Source organism: Sminthopsis crassicaudata, chromosome 1 (genome assembly GCF_048593235.1).
Source record: "Sminthopsis crassicaudata isolate SCR6 chromosome 1, ASM4859323v1, whole genome shotgun sequence".
Lineage (NCBI taxonomy): Eukaryota > Metazoa > Chordata > Mammalia > Dasyuromorphia > Dasyuridae > Sminthopsis > Sminthopsis crassicaudata.
Window position 1 is genome coordinate 361,827,124 of NC_133617.1, and position 17,734 is coordinate 361,844,857.

The 17,734-nt window shown below is 34.1% G+C and overlaps 1 protein-coding gene across 1 annotated transcript in view; it reads left to right on the forward strand.

Moving 5' to 3' along the window:
* The window catches only part of PIK3C3 (phosphatidylinositol 3-kinase catalytic subunit type 3), a 169,010-nt gene that overhangs the window by 113,725 nt on the left and 37,551 nt on the right, over nucleotides 1-17,734 (forward strand). The window contains exon 22 of the mRNA XM_074279240.1: nucleotides 12,054-12,222. Coding sequence (XP_074135341.1) covers nucleotides 12,054-12,222 — 169 coding nt within the window. The remainder of the gene's footprint in view (nucleotides 1-12,053; nucleotides 12,223-17,734) is intronic.

Here is a 17,734-nt window from a genome sequence, read left to right on the forward strand (position 1 = left end):
GTGAAAATGGTGTGCTTTAATTCTTATTCTATCTCCATAGTTCTCTCTCTTTTATGTATCTGGCATGTTCCATTTCAAGTCTATTGGAATTATGTTAAATCACTATATGGCTGAGAAGAATCTAGTCTATCCCAGTTGATTACCTAATAATCTTCTTGAAAAACTAATTTTTTTTACCCTGAGGCTGGGGTTAAGTGACTTGCCCAGGGTCACACAGCTAAGAAGTGTTAAGTGTCTGAGACCAGATTTGAACACCAGTCCTCCTGAATTCAAGGCTATGTACTGCGCCACCTAGCTGCCACTTGAAAAACTATTCTTAACCTGAAAAAATAAATTTTTTTTTTAATGGTGAAAAACATGTTATATATGAGAAATGCATACATATTTATACAGTAATTTTTGTTGCACAAGAAAAATAAGATCAAGAAGGAAAAAAAGAAAAAAGAAAAACTGAGAAAGAAAGGAAAATGCAAGCAAATAACATCAGAAAGAGGAAGAATGCTATGTTGTCTTGCACATTCAGTTCCCACAGGCCTCTCTCTGGGTATATATGGCTCTCTTCATCACTGAACAAGTAAAACTGGTTTGAATCCCCCTCCTTCCCCCAACCCATTCCCCAAATGTCAGGTTCACCAATCCATGTTAAATATGTTAAAGTATAAGTTAAATACAATAAACAACATGTCCAAAAAGTTATTTTGCTGTACAAAAGGAATAAGACTTTGAAATAGTGTACAATTAGCCTGTGAAGGAAATAAAAAATGCAGGTGGACAAAAATAGAGGGATTGGGAATTCTATATAGTGGTTCATAGTCATCTCTCAGAGTTCTTGCACTGGGTGTAGCTGGTTCGGTTCATTACTGCTCTATTGGAACTGATTTGATTCATCTCATTGTTGAAGATGGCCATGTCCATCAGAATTGATCATCATACAGTATTGTTGTTGAAGTATACAACGATTTCAGTCTCTCCAGGCCTTTCTGAAATCATCCTGTTGGTCATTTCTTTTTTTTTTTTTTTAATTCATTCATTCATCTATTTATTTATTTATTTATTTTTATTTTATATATATATATATATATATATATTTTTTTTTTTTTTTATAATATTATCCCTTGTATTCATTTTTCCAAATTACCCCCCCTCCCTCTGTTCCCTCCCCCTGATGACAGGCAATCCCATACATTTTACATGTGTTACAATATAGTCTAGGTACAATACATGTGTGTGAATATCATTTTCTTGTTGCACAATAAACATTAGAATCTGAAGGTACATGCAACCTGGACAGACAGATATTAGTGCTAACAATTTACATTCACTTCCCAGTGTTTCTTCTCTGGGTGTAGCTACCTCTGTCCATCATTGATCAACTGGAAGTGAGTTGGATCTTCTCTATGTTGAAGATTTCCACTTCCATCAGAATATATCCTCATACAGTATTGTTGTTGAAGTGTATAGCGATCTTCTGGTTCTGCTCATTTCACTCAGCATCAGTTGATGTAAGTCTCTCCAGGCCTCTCTGTATTCCTCCTGCTGGTCATTTCTTACAGAGCAATAATATTCCATAACCTTCATATACCACAATTTACCCAACCATTCTCCAACCGATGGACATCCATTCATCTTCCAGTTTCTAGCTACAACAAAAAGAGCTGCCACAAACATTTTGGCACATATATGTCTCTTTTCGCTCTTTAGTATTTCTTTGGGATATAAGCCCAGTAGTAGCGCTGCTGGGTCAAAGGGTATGCACAGTTTGATAACTTTTTGGGCATAGTTCCAAATTGCTCTCCAGAATGGCTGGATTCTTTCGCAACTCCACCAGCAATGTATTAGTGTCCCAATTTCTCCACATCCCCTCCTGAAAAAATAAAATCTTGAGACATGAGGAGTGGGGTGAAAGGGCCATAGGCAAAACTTAATACTGGGCTTCGGGTATCTAAAGATATATCACAAAGAGGAAAAACTACCCTTTATTTAAATCCATAAGACAGAACTTGAAACAATGAGTGGAAATTCTAAGGAGTCATATTTAAACCCTTTAAAAGGAAAATTTCATAATATTTAAGAGCAGGCTATCTTAGAAGATGACCATTTGTTGGCTTTGTTAAAAAATTTCCTGTGAAAATAATGTTCAACTCTTAGACTATATAATTTTCTAATTCTAGTGACTTATCCATTTTACTAGTAAATGATGGAACAAGAATCAGAAGCTAGATTGTCAAGCTTTTGGGTCACTTCTCTTTATACTATTCTACAAAGGACCCAAGGATCACCATGACTTTTTTTGTAGAAATTTACCTAATATATTGCTGTAGTCAGGAAGGGCAGTAGGTCTGGAAATGATCAGAAAGTGTTTTTTGGTCATAATACCTCAAGAAATATGGAACTAGTCAAACTAAGATGATCAGACAAGTATGGTGAGGCAGCTAAATAGCACAGTAAATAGGTTATTGAACATGGGATCAGAAAGACCAGAGTTCAAATCCTCACTTAAACACTTATCAGCTGTAACAAAGAACAATGCCTGAAACTTTAGGAGAAGTATCTTTAGGCAAATAGCTGATTTTACATTATACATAGTTATTATTAAATTTGTTATAATGATTAGTATATGAGTGTGGCACATATTGAAACCATTTGAGTTATGACTTAAATGAATGCATGGTAAAACCCATTGCAAATTATTAAGTTTGGGTCTATGTTGCTAACAGTTTTAAGAACAACAGTTATATCTCACAAAGCATTGACACTACAAAACAGAATACAGATTTGGTGGACTGTTTAAGTGTAGCCAATTATAGTAATTCTTATGTTCTTATAAGGATCAGAGCCTGTTTTCCCCCTTGCTATGTATGCTTTAAGCTTTTTATAGCTAATTATCATATTATCCCACTTCAACATTCAGTTGGCATTTACTATACATAGTTATTTTAATTTGTGTGTGTTTTAAGCAATTCTTCCAAGGCTTTGATCGTTTTGTTCTCCACATTTTAAGAAAAATGTTTTTAAATTGGAGTTCATCCAGAGAAAAACAACAGATACAGTTTTTAGAACTGGAAAATTGTTCCTAAGGACAGCTATAGCAGTTGGAATTAGTTTTTCTTGGAAAAATAGTGTGTTGATAACTGACTTTAAGCATTTAATGATTATCATAATGAGAGCCCTTCCCAGCTGTTATTCGTCATAGGGAACAGAAACTGATAGACACAGTCTGAAGTTACTATGCCTCTATTTTTGGATAATCTCATTTCATAGCTTGTCTCTTTTCTTACCAATTTCCTTTTGAAATCTAAATGTCAGATCATAAATCTATGTCCTTATTGCCTCTGATAAATTGGTCTTTTTGAATCAATCAGTACTTAATAAATTGATAAGTATTCTGTAACATGGTCCATGTAGGATATTCTAGGCTCTGAATGCAACTTCTCAAATAGTCTTATGGGACCCCCATTTAATTTTCATTGCTATAGTGTGTGTGTGTGTGTGTGTGTGTGTGTGTGTGTGTGTGTGTGTGTGTGTACATAGATAGTAAGAGCTGTAAGTTGAGAATTGGCTGTGCTGGGTAACCATTCTTCATATAGTATGCATATTGCTAGATTTGAAAGAAATTTGAAAGAAAGCCTTAGGATCATAAATGTAAATGTCATACTGATAAATTGATAAGATACTGGTTTGAAAAAAATTTATTTAACATGATTGTATTTAACAGAATTTAACATCAGGATATAATAAGTAAATTGCCTGGAAATGAAAAATTCATTCATTTAGAGTTTACCATACATTAGAATACAAATATAAAAGGCTAGGTAATCCATGTTTTCAACAAATTTAAATTCTAACTGAAGGTTGCAACACATGGAAAAAATCAGCTCCAAAGTAAATAGAAAGACTGGAAAGTCCTAGAAGTTCAAGATCAGGGCAAATAGTCCAGGAGTCCTTAGACTATAATAGGTCTTGAGTACAGTACCAGAATTCTACAGAGTTGGAAACAGAAGTGTAGGCTAAAGTTCAGTGGGCTTCCAGCTTTCCAAAAGGAATAGCATTGATGATCGCCATCATATCCACCAGTATGAGCAGTTAAATAGAACAGATGAGTTCTGGGAACCTTGCCTGGAGAACAGTTCCCAGGAGTCACTTTTCTCATAGATTCCCTGTGATGTAGGTATATAAGTATTATTACTCACATGTTACATATAATTTACTGCATTTGAGAAATCACTTTATCATGTCTTTAGTAATATATTTTAGAAATTTCTCAGAAATTGAAGTCAAATTATTGATCTGAGGTTTATAGACTGTTCATTTACCAAAAATGTAGTCCTTTGATTTCCTGTAATCTCTCAGTTATTACTGATAATGACTCAGGAGGTACATATATCTGTTCTTTCTGTGCTTGAGCATGTAATTTTTCTGGATAGTTAAGAGCATCATTGACGAGAGCAGCTAAGCCTCTTCTTTTGACCCTTCTTATATTGGGTATTAGATTCCTGTTTGTCATTTTTATGCTATCATTTCCAAAGCTAACAGAACCAAAATAATGAACAGTTTTATCCTCTCTGTTACATCATTCCAGACAGAGATACAGCTTGCTTTAGTTCTCATTCTGCCAGTCTAGGGACAGAGAAAGGGCTGAAATATTGATTTCTTTGATAGAGGGAACTGTCAGGTGAGGAAACTAGCAATGCAATTCATACTTTGAAACTCTTTTGACTTTGTACATCTTATTTCTGGTTTTGCCTTGGGTGAACACATAGAATAAATCTAATCTTTTGTTCACCTAACAGCCTTTAAGAAACTCAAAAATAACTTAGGATATTCTCTGTTTTCCCAACCCCTTTGAGGAAAAAAATTCAGGCTAAATATGCCTGGTTTCTTCATTAGATCCTCATATGATATGGACTCGACACTTTTCAATATTCTGGTGCCATACTCTCAACACTTCCCAGCTGCTCATTGTTCTTAAAATGTGGTCCCCGGGATTGAAGGCAGTACTTCAGATGGCTTTGGATAAAGTGCAGTGGAACAATCAACTCCCAATTTTTGGAAGTGTTACTCAGCATAGAGAAGAGAAATCTGATAGGTGATTTAATAAATTAAAATAACTTATTGTATTTGAAGCTGTAATGACATTCTCTATTTCCATTGGGAATTGAATAAATCAGAATAAGTTTAATCTACATCTTAAGAGATTTTTTACATAAAAAGAATGAAACTTAATTTATTACATTTACAAGAGCAAATTGTACCGGGTAGATTTAGTTTCATGTGTTTTTATATAGTATGTTATGAAAATTCTTGTTTTATTCTATAAACTCTTGAAATTTTTATGTCAGATGACATGGTCACTTTCCCACCTAAATTACCTATTATTTCTTTACCATTAATATCTGCCTCCTTATTGAGTAGAGTCAAATTCAGAATATCAGTATAACAACCTAATTCCTACCCTACCCCCTATTTTTAAAGATTAATTCTTGGAAATCTTTTAAACAATTTCTTTTATTATCATCATTTCCTTTGAAGATATGCTCCTTTTCCCCCTCGCTGAACCCTCCTTTGCAACAAAGCACAATAATAAGTAAAGCTAACCAACAAAGTCACTATGTTTTACACCACATAAACCATTCCCTTCTCCCCCACAAATCTTTGCCTCTATACCTAGAAGAGGGTTGCATCTTTCTACCTCTGATTGAAATTCCTTGAACTTCTGTTGCTTTTCAGTATTGTTTTCATTTATAATATTGTAATTAGTATAGTGTTCCACATTATTTCTTTGCTTTCTAAAGGAAGAAACTATCAGTAAGGCAAATAAATAATATTATTTGCTTTGCATTTTTCATAAAGGAAATCTTAACTCTAGCAAATCTCTAGATAGTTGAAGTCTCTTTCCTAGAGACTGGTTTTGTGAATTTTTCCAGGAAATAGACAGTTACTTCCTCTAGCTAATCTAATATATTTCTTCTTTATCACTTTTAGTTCTTCATTTCTTATATTTCTTTCATTATAATTCACTGTATTTCTGTTCATTATGTGTGTAGATCATTTTCATAAAGCTTATTATAGAGATAAACTATAGGCAACCAGCCAGAACAAAGGGGAGAGTGCTTGATTTGGAGTCAGGAAGCTCTGAGCTTGCCCCAGAACTTAGTAGCTTTGTGATTCTGAGCAAGTTAACTAATCTCTGTTATCTGATTCAAGTTTCCTCTTCTGTAAAATGCTAATGACTTAGCTCTTCTGCATTCCATAGTGGTTGTTAGAATATAATAAAATACAATTTGTTAAGAGTTTTGGGCCTTAAAGTACTTTGTAAATGTTAGCTATTATTGTGAATGAGGAGGTATATGGATATGTATTTATTGACTTACACATGTTCTCCATTTTTGATAGCATAAGCTATAATTCAGTCCTATTCAGACACCATCAGTTCTTTCTCTGGGGTATGAATAACTTATATGAATAAGTGCTTCAGAATTATCTTGGATTATTGTACTACTGAGAATGTTGTTGTTGTTTGTCCTTCATTTTTGACCATGACATCAGAGAGGTGATGCCATAACATTCAAGTGAACTAGATTTAAGTGAGGGAGGGCTATGTAGTTATGTCATTCACATGTATACTTTGTATATGGAACATTTCACTTTGATCAGCTCACGGAATTTTTTCCAGGTTTTTGTGAGAAAATCCTGATTATCATTTCTTATAGCATAAAAGTATTCCATCACAATCACCCATCACAGTTTATTCAGGCATTCCCCAGCTGATGAGCATCCTTTCAATTTCTAATTCTTTGCCCCCGGAAAAGAATTGCTAAAACTAGGTTTTGTACATGTAGATTCTTTTCTTTCTTTTTAAAAAATCTCTTTTGGAATACAGATCTAATAGTGGTATTACTTAGACAAAGGGTATGCATGATATGATAGTCCTTTGGGCATAGTTCCAGATTGCTGTAAAGAATGATTAGGTCAGTCCACAATGCCACCAACAGTGCATTAATGTCTCATTTTTCCCATATCCCTTTCAATAGTTTTCATCTGATGCAGATAACACATGTGCCTTCTGCTAATTATCCTTATAATGAGAAAGTTCTTATGAGTTACAAGTATCATTTTCCCATGTAGGAATATAAACAGTTTAGCTTGGGGTTAAGTGACTTGCCCAGGGTCACATAGCTAGGAAATGTTAAGTGTCTGAGACCAGATTTGAAGTCCTCCTGACTTCAGGGCTGGTGCACTATCCACTTCACCATCTAGCTGTTCCTCCTATTTCCTTTTTTGCTTTTCTTGAGTATTGTATTTGAGAACTAAATTTTCAGCTCTGGTCTTTTCAAGAATGCTTGAAAGTCCTTTATTTCATTAAATATCCTTTTTATCCCCCAAAAGAATTATATTCAATTTTGATGGGTAGGTGACTCTTGGTTGTTTCTTTGCCCTCTGGAATATTATATTCTAAGCCTTCTGATCCCTAAAAAAGAAACATAATCTTGTGTTATCCTGACTGTGGCTCCATTATAATAGAATTGTTTCTTTCTTGCTGTTTTCAATATTTTCTCTTCAATCTGGGGAGCTGTGGAATATAATTATAACTGTAATCCTCAGACTTTTCATTTTTAGGATATCTTTAAGAAGGGGATCAGCTGATTCTTTCTATTTCCATTTTACCCTCTGGTTCTAGAATATCAGGACAATTTTCCTTGACATTTTTTTTTGAAAGATGATGTCTAGGCTCCTTTTTTGATCATGGTAGACCAATAATTTTTAAATGATCTCTTTTGGCTCTATTTTGCAGGTTAGTTCTTTTTCCCAGTGAAATATTTCCATTGTTTTCTATTTTTTCATTCTTTTTGTTTTTATTGTTTCTTGATTTCTTATTAGCTCCCATTTTCTCAATTCTTATTTTTAAGGAATTTTTTTTCAGTGACTTTCTGTACCTCCTTTTCCATTTGTCCAATATAATTTAAAGGAGTTGTTTTCTTCATTAGATTCCCCCCTCCCCCCCAATTTGGACAGTCCTCCTTTGTAAGAGGTTTTTTTCTTTTGTGAACTTGTTAACCTTTATTTCCATTTGACCAATTCTACTTTTTAAGGCATTCTTCTCCTCATTAGCTTTCTATATTTCCTTTACTATTTGGTCTATTTTTTAAGGTGTTATTTTCTTCAATATTTTTTGTGTCTCTTACTAAGATCTTGACTTGTTTTTCATGATTTTCTTTCATCATCCTCATTTTTCTTCCCAATTTTTACTCTATTTCTCTTAGTTGATTTTCAAAAGTCCTTTTTGAGCTCTTCCACAGTCTGAGATCAATTCATATTTTTCTTGGAGTGTTTGGATATAGTTTTGACTTTGTTATTTTTTGGGTGTGTATTTTGATCTTTCTTATCACCCTAGTGACTTTGCATAGTCAAAATCTTTTTCTGTTGTTTGCTCATTTTCTCAAACTATTACTTGGTTTTTAACTCTTTGTTAAAATAGGGCTCTACTTTCAGGGTAGAAAATGGACCATCCCATGCTTCAGGGGTTTTTTGTAGTTATTTTTAATGATTCTTCCAAGGAAATTGTAAGTTTTTAGTTCTTCCAAGTCAGTATCATCTAAAGAGAGGTGTGTTTACTACAGTTTACTACATTTCTGATCTTTCTTCTCTTTGATCTGGGTACAATCATAAGTACTCTTTTCTGCGGAACTGTGAGGATGGTCCTAGCTCCATTGTGGTTGCAAACTTTAGTGTTCTGGTGCTCCTCCTCACCCTGGAACTGCCACCCAACAATGTAACCTGGACCAAAGTATGAGCAAAGCAACATAATCCTTCTGACCAGCTGTTAAAACCCTCACTGTCTCTGGGCCAAGAATTCTGAAAGTCATTGCAGCTGCTGATTCAGAGATTGCCTGGTTTTCTGGGGTGTGGCCTGTGCTGGACTGTGCTTTATTCCCATCCTGGTTAGACAGACCTTTCCTGGCAGCTTCCAAGTTGTCTTGGGCTGGAAAATTGTTCCATTCCATCATCTTGTGGATTCTGCTGCTCTAGAATAAGTTTAGAGTAATTTTTTAAAGGTATTTGCTTAGGTTTAGGAGAGAGTTTAGGTGAGTCTCTGCTTTTACTCCTCATTTTGGCTCTAGCCAGCTCAAATAGCCTTTAATACAGGATTTGGGGAGGATTCTGAGAAGATGGAGAAGTAGGTCAGTAAATTTCACATTCAGATTTCCCCCACAAACAGATCACATTTGCACTTAAGGGGGAACATAGGCTGATGAAAAATCAAGATTTGGGACAAAACAGGGATTCTCATGGTACAGCCCAGAAAGATCCAAATGAAGATCCCAGGATTAATTGATGTGAAGTGTACATTTCTCAAGGCTACCTCTACACAACCAGAAAGTGGGGACCTCTGAAATTAGCTCCAGGAACTACAGAGACTTTCACTCCCCAGACTATTTGTCCAGTCATGGTTTTAATCTTGTCAGACTGAGTGAACCTTGGTTGATTGGGAATGCTAGGCCCTGCTGTACTAGAGAGATACAGCCCTGCACAAGAAGGAACCAGCACCCAGTGAGCACAGAGGCATTGAGTGGGCAAGGAAACTGCTTGCAGGGTTAGGGTCCTCTTGATTTGGGGTTCCAGGTCAGAGGGAAGAGCTGAAGTGAAGCTAGAGGCATTATCCTCTCACCCCACCATTAGAGCTGCTTATACCAATACTTATTTAAAAAAAAATGAATGAGCAAAGATGAAAGAATCCAACCATGAAAACTTATTATGGGAACAGGGAAAATTGGGGTTCATGTTCAGAGGAGAACCCTGAAATAAAAAAATTTCTATCTCAAAAGAGTAATGTGAAATGGCTGTCCAGAGAAAATTTATAGAACTGAAAAAAGAATTTCTCAAGGTGTCTCTCTCTCTTTTTTTTTTTTTTTTTTTTTTTAAATTCTTTTTTCAGTTCTATAAATTTTCTCTGGACAGACAGCCATTTCACATTACTCTTTTGAGATACTAAAAACAATAAAATAAAAACCATCCAAGAAAAACAAGATTATGAAAAAAAGTTAACAAAAAAGAAGAGACAATTTCAAAGATGGGAAAAAACCTCTTTGAAAATTAAAATTAGACAAAGGGAAGCTATGAAATACCAAGAAATAAGAAAACAAAGTACAAAGAATGAAAAAGTAGATTAGAATGGGAAACATAAGAAAAATCACAGATCTGGGGAACAGATCAAGAAGAAAAAATATAAGAATAATTGGACTATCTGAAAGTTGTGATCCAAAAAACAAAACAAAACAAAAACCGTGACACAATAATGCAAGAAAAAACTCAAGAACAGGAGGGAAAGTAGAAATAGGAAAAAATCCATTCATCACTATTGCAAAGGGATACTTTTTTAAAATCACAGCAATATTATTGCCAAATTTTGAAACACCTAGATCTGGGTTCTCAAACTATGGCCTGCAGGCCAGATCCAGCCCACTGAGGATGTTTATGCAGCCCAGCCGGGTTATGACAAATGGGCTGAGGGGAGGAGACAGAGTGTGAGCTTTTGTTTTTACTATAGTCTGGCCCTTCAACAGTCTGAGGAACAGTGAACTGGCCCCCTATTTAAAAAGTTTGAGGATCACTGCCCTAGATCAAAGAAAAATTTTTGCAAAAAACAAGGAAAAGAAAAACACAATTCAAATATGCTGGAGCTACAGTTAGAATTGTACAGAACTTATTAGCAATCACAATAAAAGACTGCAGATCCTGGAATCATATCTACCAGCAATTAAAAGAGCTAGGCCTATGGCCAAAAATACCATATCCAGCAAAATTATCCATAATATTGAATGTGAAAAAATGAACATTCAATGAACTTGGACATTTTCAGAATTTCCTATCAATGTAAACCGATGTCAGTAGAAAATTTAACATATGAGAGCTAATTTTAACATATAAGATCAATTTAATATGGACAAATTATTTGTTTCTTTACATAGTAAATGGATACCATATATTTAAGATTGACAACACAGTAGGGTAAGTCAAGAAATACTGTGGCAGACTTAAGGTAAAGATAGTAATTATGTTATACAAATGGTGTAAATAGACAAAAGAAGAATAGACACAGAAGCATTAGAGAGGTGAAGAGAACTTGAAGTTGAAAACCTACTTACATCAGAAATGGATTAAATAGGAAATACTGTATATTTATTTATAAAGAATTAAAGAGTGAGGAGCAAAGGGTTAGGGAAGAAGACAAGGGAGGAATCCATGCATAGGAGGGAAGCTAAGTAATAGGCAAGGAAAGTTAAAGAGCAGATCTAGAGCAAAAAGCTAGCAGGGATAAGAAAGGTAGGGTGTGTGTGTGTGTGTGTGTGTGTGTGTGTGTGTGTGTGTGTGTGTGTGTGTGTGTGATATGTATGTATGTTACTCTGTATGTAGAAATAGGTATGTGTATGTGAACATATATGTGAGGTAGAGTCATGTGAATGTATATATCTATATATGTATATATAAATACTTCTGTTCTTAACTATAACCTACTTGGGGGAAGTAGGGGTGGGGAATTAAAGGGGAGAAAAGAATAAAGAAAAAAAGGTGGGTAACAGAAAACAAAAGAACAACCTACAAGAAAGTAAAGACAGACACTCATGAATATAATTTCTTCTACTATTATGTATCTTTTCTTGCAGATAATTACTATTAATAATAAATTAATAACAATTCATTTATTTTGTGTGTGTGTGTGTGTGTGTGTGTATACACACATACATAATTATTTTTAATCCTCCCTGATTTTCTTCTGGGCACGTGACAATTTTCTGTTTGTTTGTTGTTGTTATGGTATAATTGTGGTCTTGAAAGATTAGGGATAAGAAATGAAAATTTTTAAAGATAATTCATAACGCCATAATTATTTGGCAATAAATTTTTATGTACTTTATCATGAGCTAGTATGCCTTATAAAAAAGAAGAGAATGAGTTCTATTCAGATAAATATTTCTAAAAGTACTGTATGAATTAAGCTTCTAATTCTTAAATTTTAAAAAATTAATAGAAATAAATCTTTTCTCCAAATGTAGGTAAACTCTTCCACATCGACTTTGGATATATTTTGGGTCGAGATCCAAAGCCTCTCCCTCCTCCAATGAAGCTGAATAAAGAAATGGTAGAAGGGATGGGAGGAACACAAAGTGAGCAGTATCAAGAGTTCCGAAAACAATGTTATACAGCTTTTCTTCACCTGCGAAGGTAAAATTAGCTACATACTATTGATAATTGTGAAAATCTTTTAATTTATTCATGTTACATTTTATATATATATATATATATATATATATATATATATATATACACACACACACACACACACACACACACACACACACATACCTCCTTCAATACGGAGATCAAAGTAAAGTCCTACCTGCACGGTCTTCAGGCTTCTTTGTAGTTCCTTTTCCAGAGTGACCTAGGTGACAACATTTCTTATTATCTCATTAGAAAATGTTTGAATAGCAATATGCATAATACTAGATTTGGTGTCAAAAGGCCTGATTCTAAACATGGCTTTACTTTATACTTATAGCATTATGTTGAAAAATCCAGTCCTTGAATCTTTGGGTCCAACTTTCACAAACCTTGGATATCATCTAGTCTCTAACCCTTTCCTAACTAAGAATTCATCCAAACTTCACTTGCAGACCTCTTTTGAAGGAAAACTTAATACTAAGACAGCCAATTCTATTTTTAAATAGTTTTAATTATTAAGAGATTTTTTTTTTTTTTTACAAAGAGGTTAAATCTTCTTTGACTGACTAATTCTGTCCTCTGGCTCCAATTGCTCCTAATTCTGCTCTCTGCATACAAGTAAAACATCTAGTCCCTTTTGCATGTAAGAGCCCTACATATAGTGTCTCCCCCTTTCCTTTTTATCTAGACTGAACATGTCTAATTCCTTTAATCAATTCTTATTTGCCATAATGTTTAGACTGTTGACCATTGTGGTTGCACTTGTGCTTTCAATATCCTTTTTAAAAATGTTGTACCTTAATCAGAACACAAATAATGCTCTAAACAGGAAACACAGCACAATGCATCTCCCTACCTCTAGACACTGTTCTTTTTAACAAGATCCAAAATTTTTACTAGTTTTTCTACAATATATGAAGTTGTTGACTCATATTTTGCTTGAAAACTACTTAAATAACTAGATCTTTTTAAAATATACTGTTACTCATCTCAATCTTTTCAATTAAATTCTATAAGCATTCACTAAATACCTACTATGTAGCAAGTGCTAAAGATACAAAAATAAAAATGAGTCTATCTTCATGGAGCTTAATTTTACTTTTTAAATCCTGTCATGTTCTTTTTTTATCTATGCCTTTGGTATTTATGTCATCTTTAATTTTCATAAACATGCCACATATGCCTTTATCCGGGTTATTGATAAAAATCTTATATAACTTAGAGCCAAGCACAGATCTTCCTGCATTCCATTAGGATGCTCTTAAAAGTTGTTATTTAATCATTAATTTTGGAAGGTTTATGATTATGTTGTTGTCTTTCTCAAATTCTCCAGCATTTCCACATAAATAATATTTTAAATATTTTGGCATAGTCTAGGCAAAGGATATGTACAACAACCTCTCACCTACCAGATTGAGTAACATTACAACATTACAAAAAAGGCTCTTCTTAATCCTCATAATCATTTTCTAGATATTAATAACCATCCTTTTTAAACAATTCAAAGCTGGATATAGTGGTACATGGCTACAATTTCTCCTAATGGGGAGAGTGAAACTGGGGGACTCTTTGTGCTTTGGAGCTCTGAGCTTCATTGAACTAAAGCTGATCAGGTATCCTCATGAAATCAAACACAAGTATGATAAATAAAATAGGGTGCCTAACGAAGAGCAAACTGGCCCAGGTGGATATTGGAGTAGGTTGAATTTTCCATATTGGTCATTCATGGGATCAAACCCATGAGTGGTCATTGTAGACAAGGTAAAGAAACCTACTCTCAAGGGACAAACAAAAAAATTAGAATTTGGCCAGAAATTGAATTAGACTCATTGTGGTTTTTATATAAAACACCCTTTTTCTTTTTCTTTTTTTTAAAACTAAAATAATCATTCCTTCCCCATTCCTGTAGTACTTTTCCTGTACATTATCTCTCAGATCACTGACAATGGCTCAATAATCATATCTGCTAGTTATTTTGCTAGGACCAATCATAACTCCCTAGGACCAGTTAACTAAGAATCTTCCTCCCGGTGGATATTGACTTATTTATATCTGCTATTACCACTAATTCTATGTGCATGGAAATTTTTAAGGAAAAGGAAAATATAAAATGGTCCTCAACCCTTCTTGGACCTTTTGATTCCTTAGTGGTGTTGAAGTACCAGTGGTATGAGAAGGATCTAATAATAATGGTAATTTTAGATTGTTTATAAATATTACTGTTATAATCTAAACAAGCTCTTTATCCAGTTGCCAGTAAATCTTTGTTAAAAGTACTGAACCACATCAACATTCTTATTCATTTGTATATTAAGTAAATCTAGAAGATAAAAGGAAGTTGCAATGAAAAACAAAGGTGTCTCTTATCTTCTCCTCAGATAGACAAACATTGGCAGAGTGAATTTTTCATTATATGCCCCAAAGCATAGACCACTTAGTTATCTTGCTGTTCAATGCTCACAGTGAACATTAGAGATTAACCTAAGGATAATTATAGCTTATATTCTAATATCTGTTACAGACAATAAAGAGATAGAAATTTCTATTAAAATTTTGACAAGATCCTCCAAATTAAGGCAAAATGTGCATTGATATTTGATGACATGAATATGAAAAATTGGTTGCAGTCTGAACTGATAGGTGGCATAGCTACATCGGTAAAATGATAGATCTTTTGAATTATTACTATATACATGTGTATATACATTTATATACATGTATATATCTCCAGTTATACATATATAATATATACTTATATTTCCAAATATATATATACATACCCATATACTTATATATTCACACACATACATATACGTATATCTCCAGATATACAAAGCTCAAAACAAAATGGTCAAAATAGCACCTATCAGAGTGATATTATGAGAGATAAAATAAGGAAATAAGTGTTTAACAAACCCTGAAGTGCTACAAAACATTAGTTATTATTGTTGTTATAATTTCACATTAACTTTACCTCCTTATTGAAAAATCTCTGATTTTAGTTGTTTTCTGTAATCTGCATATTTAATATAAAACTAAATTTTCAAAGTATAATTCTCATAGCATAATTCTCATATATGTGAAGTGTTGTTTTTTACATTAGTTGTCAAATCAAAAGAAAAGATGTTACCAGAGAGTTGTATGACTGAGATAAGCTAGTCACAGTAATAGTAATATCAAAGTATATCTTCTTAGTTCATAGTGCTATCCTGCTTTCACTTTTACCTCTTCTGTTCACAATTCCCACCTTACAATTTCCTAGTCATACCTGTTATGTCAGATAAATTATATCTTACCCTAAGACCTTCAATTTAACTTGTTTTATTACTTTTAGTTCATATTTGTTTCTAGCTTTATTGTTAGTAATGTTTCCAAAATCTCAATTGATTTCATTCTCCTGGATGTATTGATTCCTAGATCAATAATTGCACCATTATGTTGTTGGTGATGTCAAGATCTTTCTTGTATAGTTTTGTTATTCTTTTTACCCCTTCTTAATCTATGCTTCTGTTAAGTCCCTATTATTTTTGACTTTTGCCATGCCCATTTTTCATGAAACATTGTGCTTGATATCTCTTCTTTTTTTTCCTTTTTTCTTTTTTTCCCCCGAGGCAATTGAGGTTAAGTGACTTGCCCAGGGTCACACAGCTAGGAAGTTATAAGTGTCTGTGGCCAGATTTGAATTCAGGTTCTCCTGATTTCAAGGCTAACATTCTATCCACTGCACCATCTAGCTGCCCCAATATCTCTCTTCTTAAAGAGATCTTTTATCTTTCCCAGTCTTGTTTTCCTTTTATTTCTTTGCAATGCTCATTAAAGAAAATCTTTTCATCTTTTTTGCTATTCTTTGGAATTCTGTATTCATTGGGTATTTCCATTTCCCCTTTACCTTTTATTTTCTTTCTTTCTTCAGCAGTTTGCAAAGCCTCCCCAGACAGCTACTTTGCTTTCTTGCTTTTCTTTTTCTTTGGAATGTTTTTTATTGATGTGTCCTCTATAGTATTGTGAACATAGTTCTTCAGGCACTCTTATCTACCAGATTTAATCCCTTAAATCTGTTCATCACTTCTACTTCATATTCATATTGGTTGTTATTTAGATCATGCCTATGGTGGTCTGATAGTTTTCCTCATTTTCTTCATTTCTTCACTACTTTCTTCATTTTCTTAAGAATGAAATTTGCAATAAGAAGTACATAATCTGAGTCCCAGCACTTATTTTAATCTACTGTATAAAGCTTCTTTCCCTTTGGCTTTAAAGTGTATAATAAACCTGATTTCGATATTTACCAACTGATGAAATCCATTTGTAGATTTGTCTTTTGAGTTGAGGTCCAGAGATGTTAAAGGTCATTCAGGTTTTAAATATTACAAATTGGAATAGAATATATGTCTTATTTTTGAGCTGGTATTCTTTTGAATGTATCAGTGTCAAAGAGAAAATTATTTTAAAAACATAGGGATAAAAAGACATTATCAAAATGCCAAACAAAAATGCATTTACAGCTACCAATCCAAAATTTTACTATCTCTATAAAATATTTTTTGAATATGGTTTTCACCAAGGATATTTGTAACGAGCTGTCGTCTCCAGAAGCTGCTGGATCGCTCTCTGGGAAGAGATCTGCTGTGTCTACTCAAATCTCTCAGACAGATTCTTCTTCCTGTAACGAACCGTTGTCTCCAGGCAGTTGCTGTTAACTCTTGTCCAAAGAAGTGACTTCCCTTCCTGCAGAGAGCCCCGTCAAGCCTGATGCAATTCAGAGTCTTCCTCTTGAATCCTGGCTCTGAATCTCCTCCAGCTCTTATCCTTCTCCAGGCCGATCTGCTCTGCGCCCAGTGCTGTCCTCTCTTTTATTCTCCCAGAGAATGGGCGTGGGATAATGCAAGGGCTTCTGGGAAGAACCACCTCAGCCAATGAGCTTGCCCCCTCTATCAAGTCAACCTGAGTTCTCACCTTGTAATTGTCCAGAAAACCTCAGTTCTCACTTAGTAATCCTAACATCTCCCCCTTTCTTTTGATTTAGAACATAGGACAGTCATGACCTTGAAACATAAATCCATCAATATGGGAAGTATTACAGATAATTACATAAATTACATAAGCACATAGTAACATAGTAACGTAACACATGCTAGAAGTATATAACATAATCATAAATTGAAAATTTATAAATGTCCATAAGTCCATTGTCCATTAGTCTCATCTTGTGTGAGGAAGTCCAATGATTCCTGCTGGTTTTTAAAGTTCTTTAACAGTCTTCTTATTATCCATGCTCTTTCAGTGTCAGATGTTTCTTAGATCTTCTCCTTTATTTTGAGGTCTTTCTCTTTTTCTGTCTCTCTCTGATGGACAAGGCGAATACGACTCGTTGGCACCCATCTGATTCCTTCTCCTGCTGAAGAAATACAAGCAAACCCTCTCTCCCAGGCAGTTAACCTATCTAATTACCTTCTATTTACCACTTTCTAAATCTCTTCTCATCATCTGGCAATTACATTGGAATTGTTTG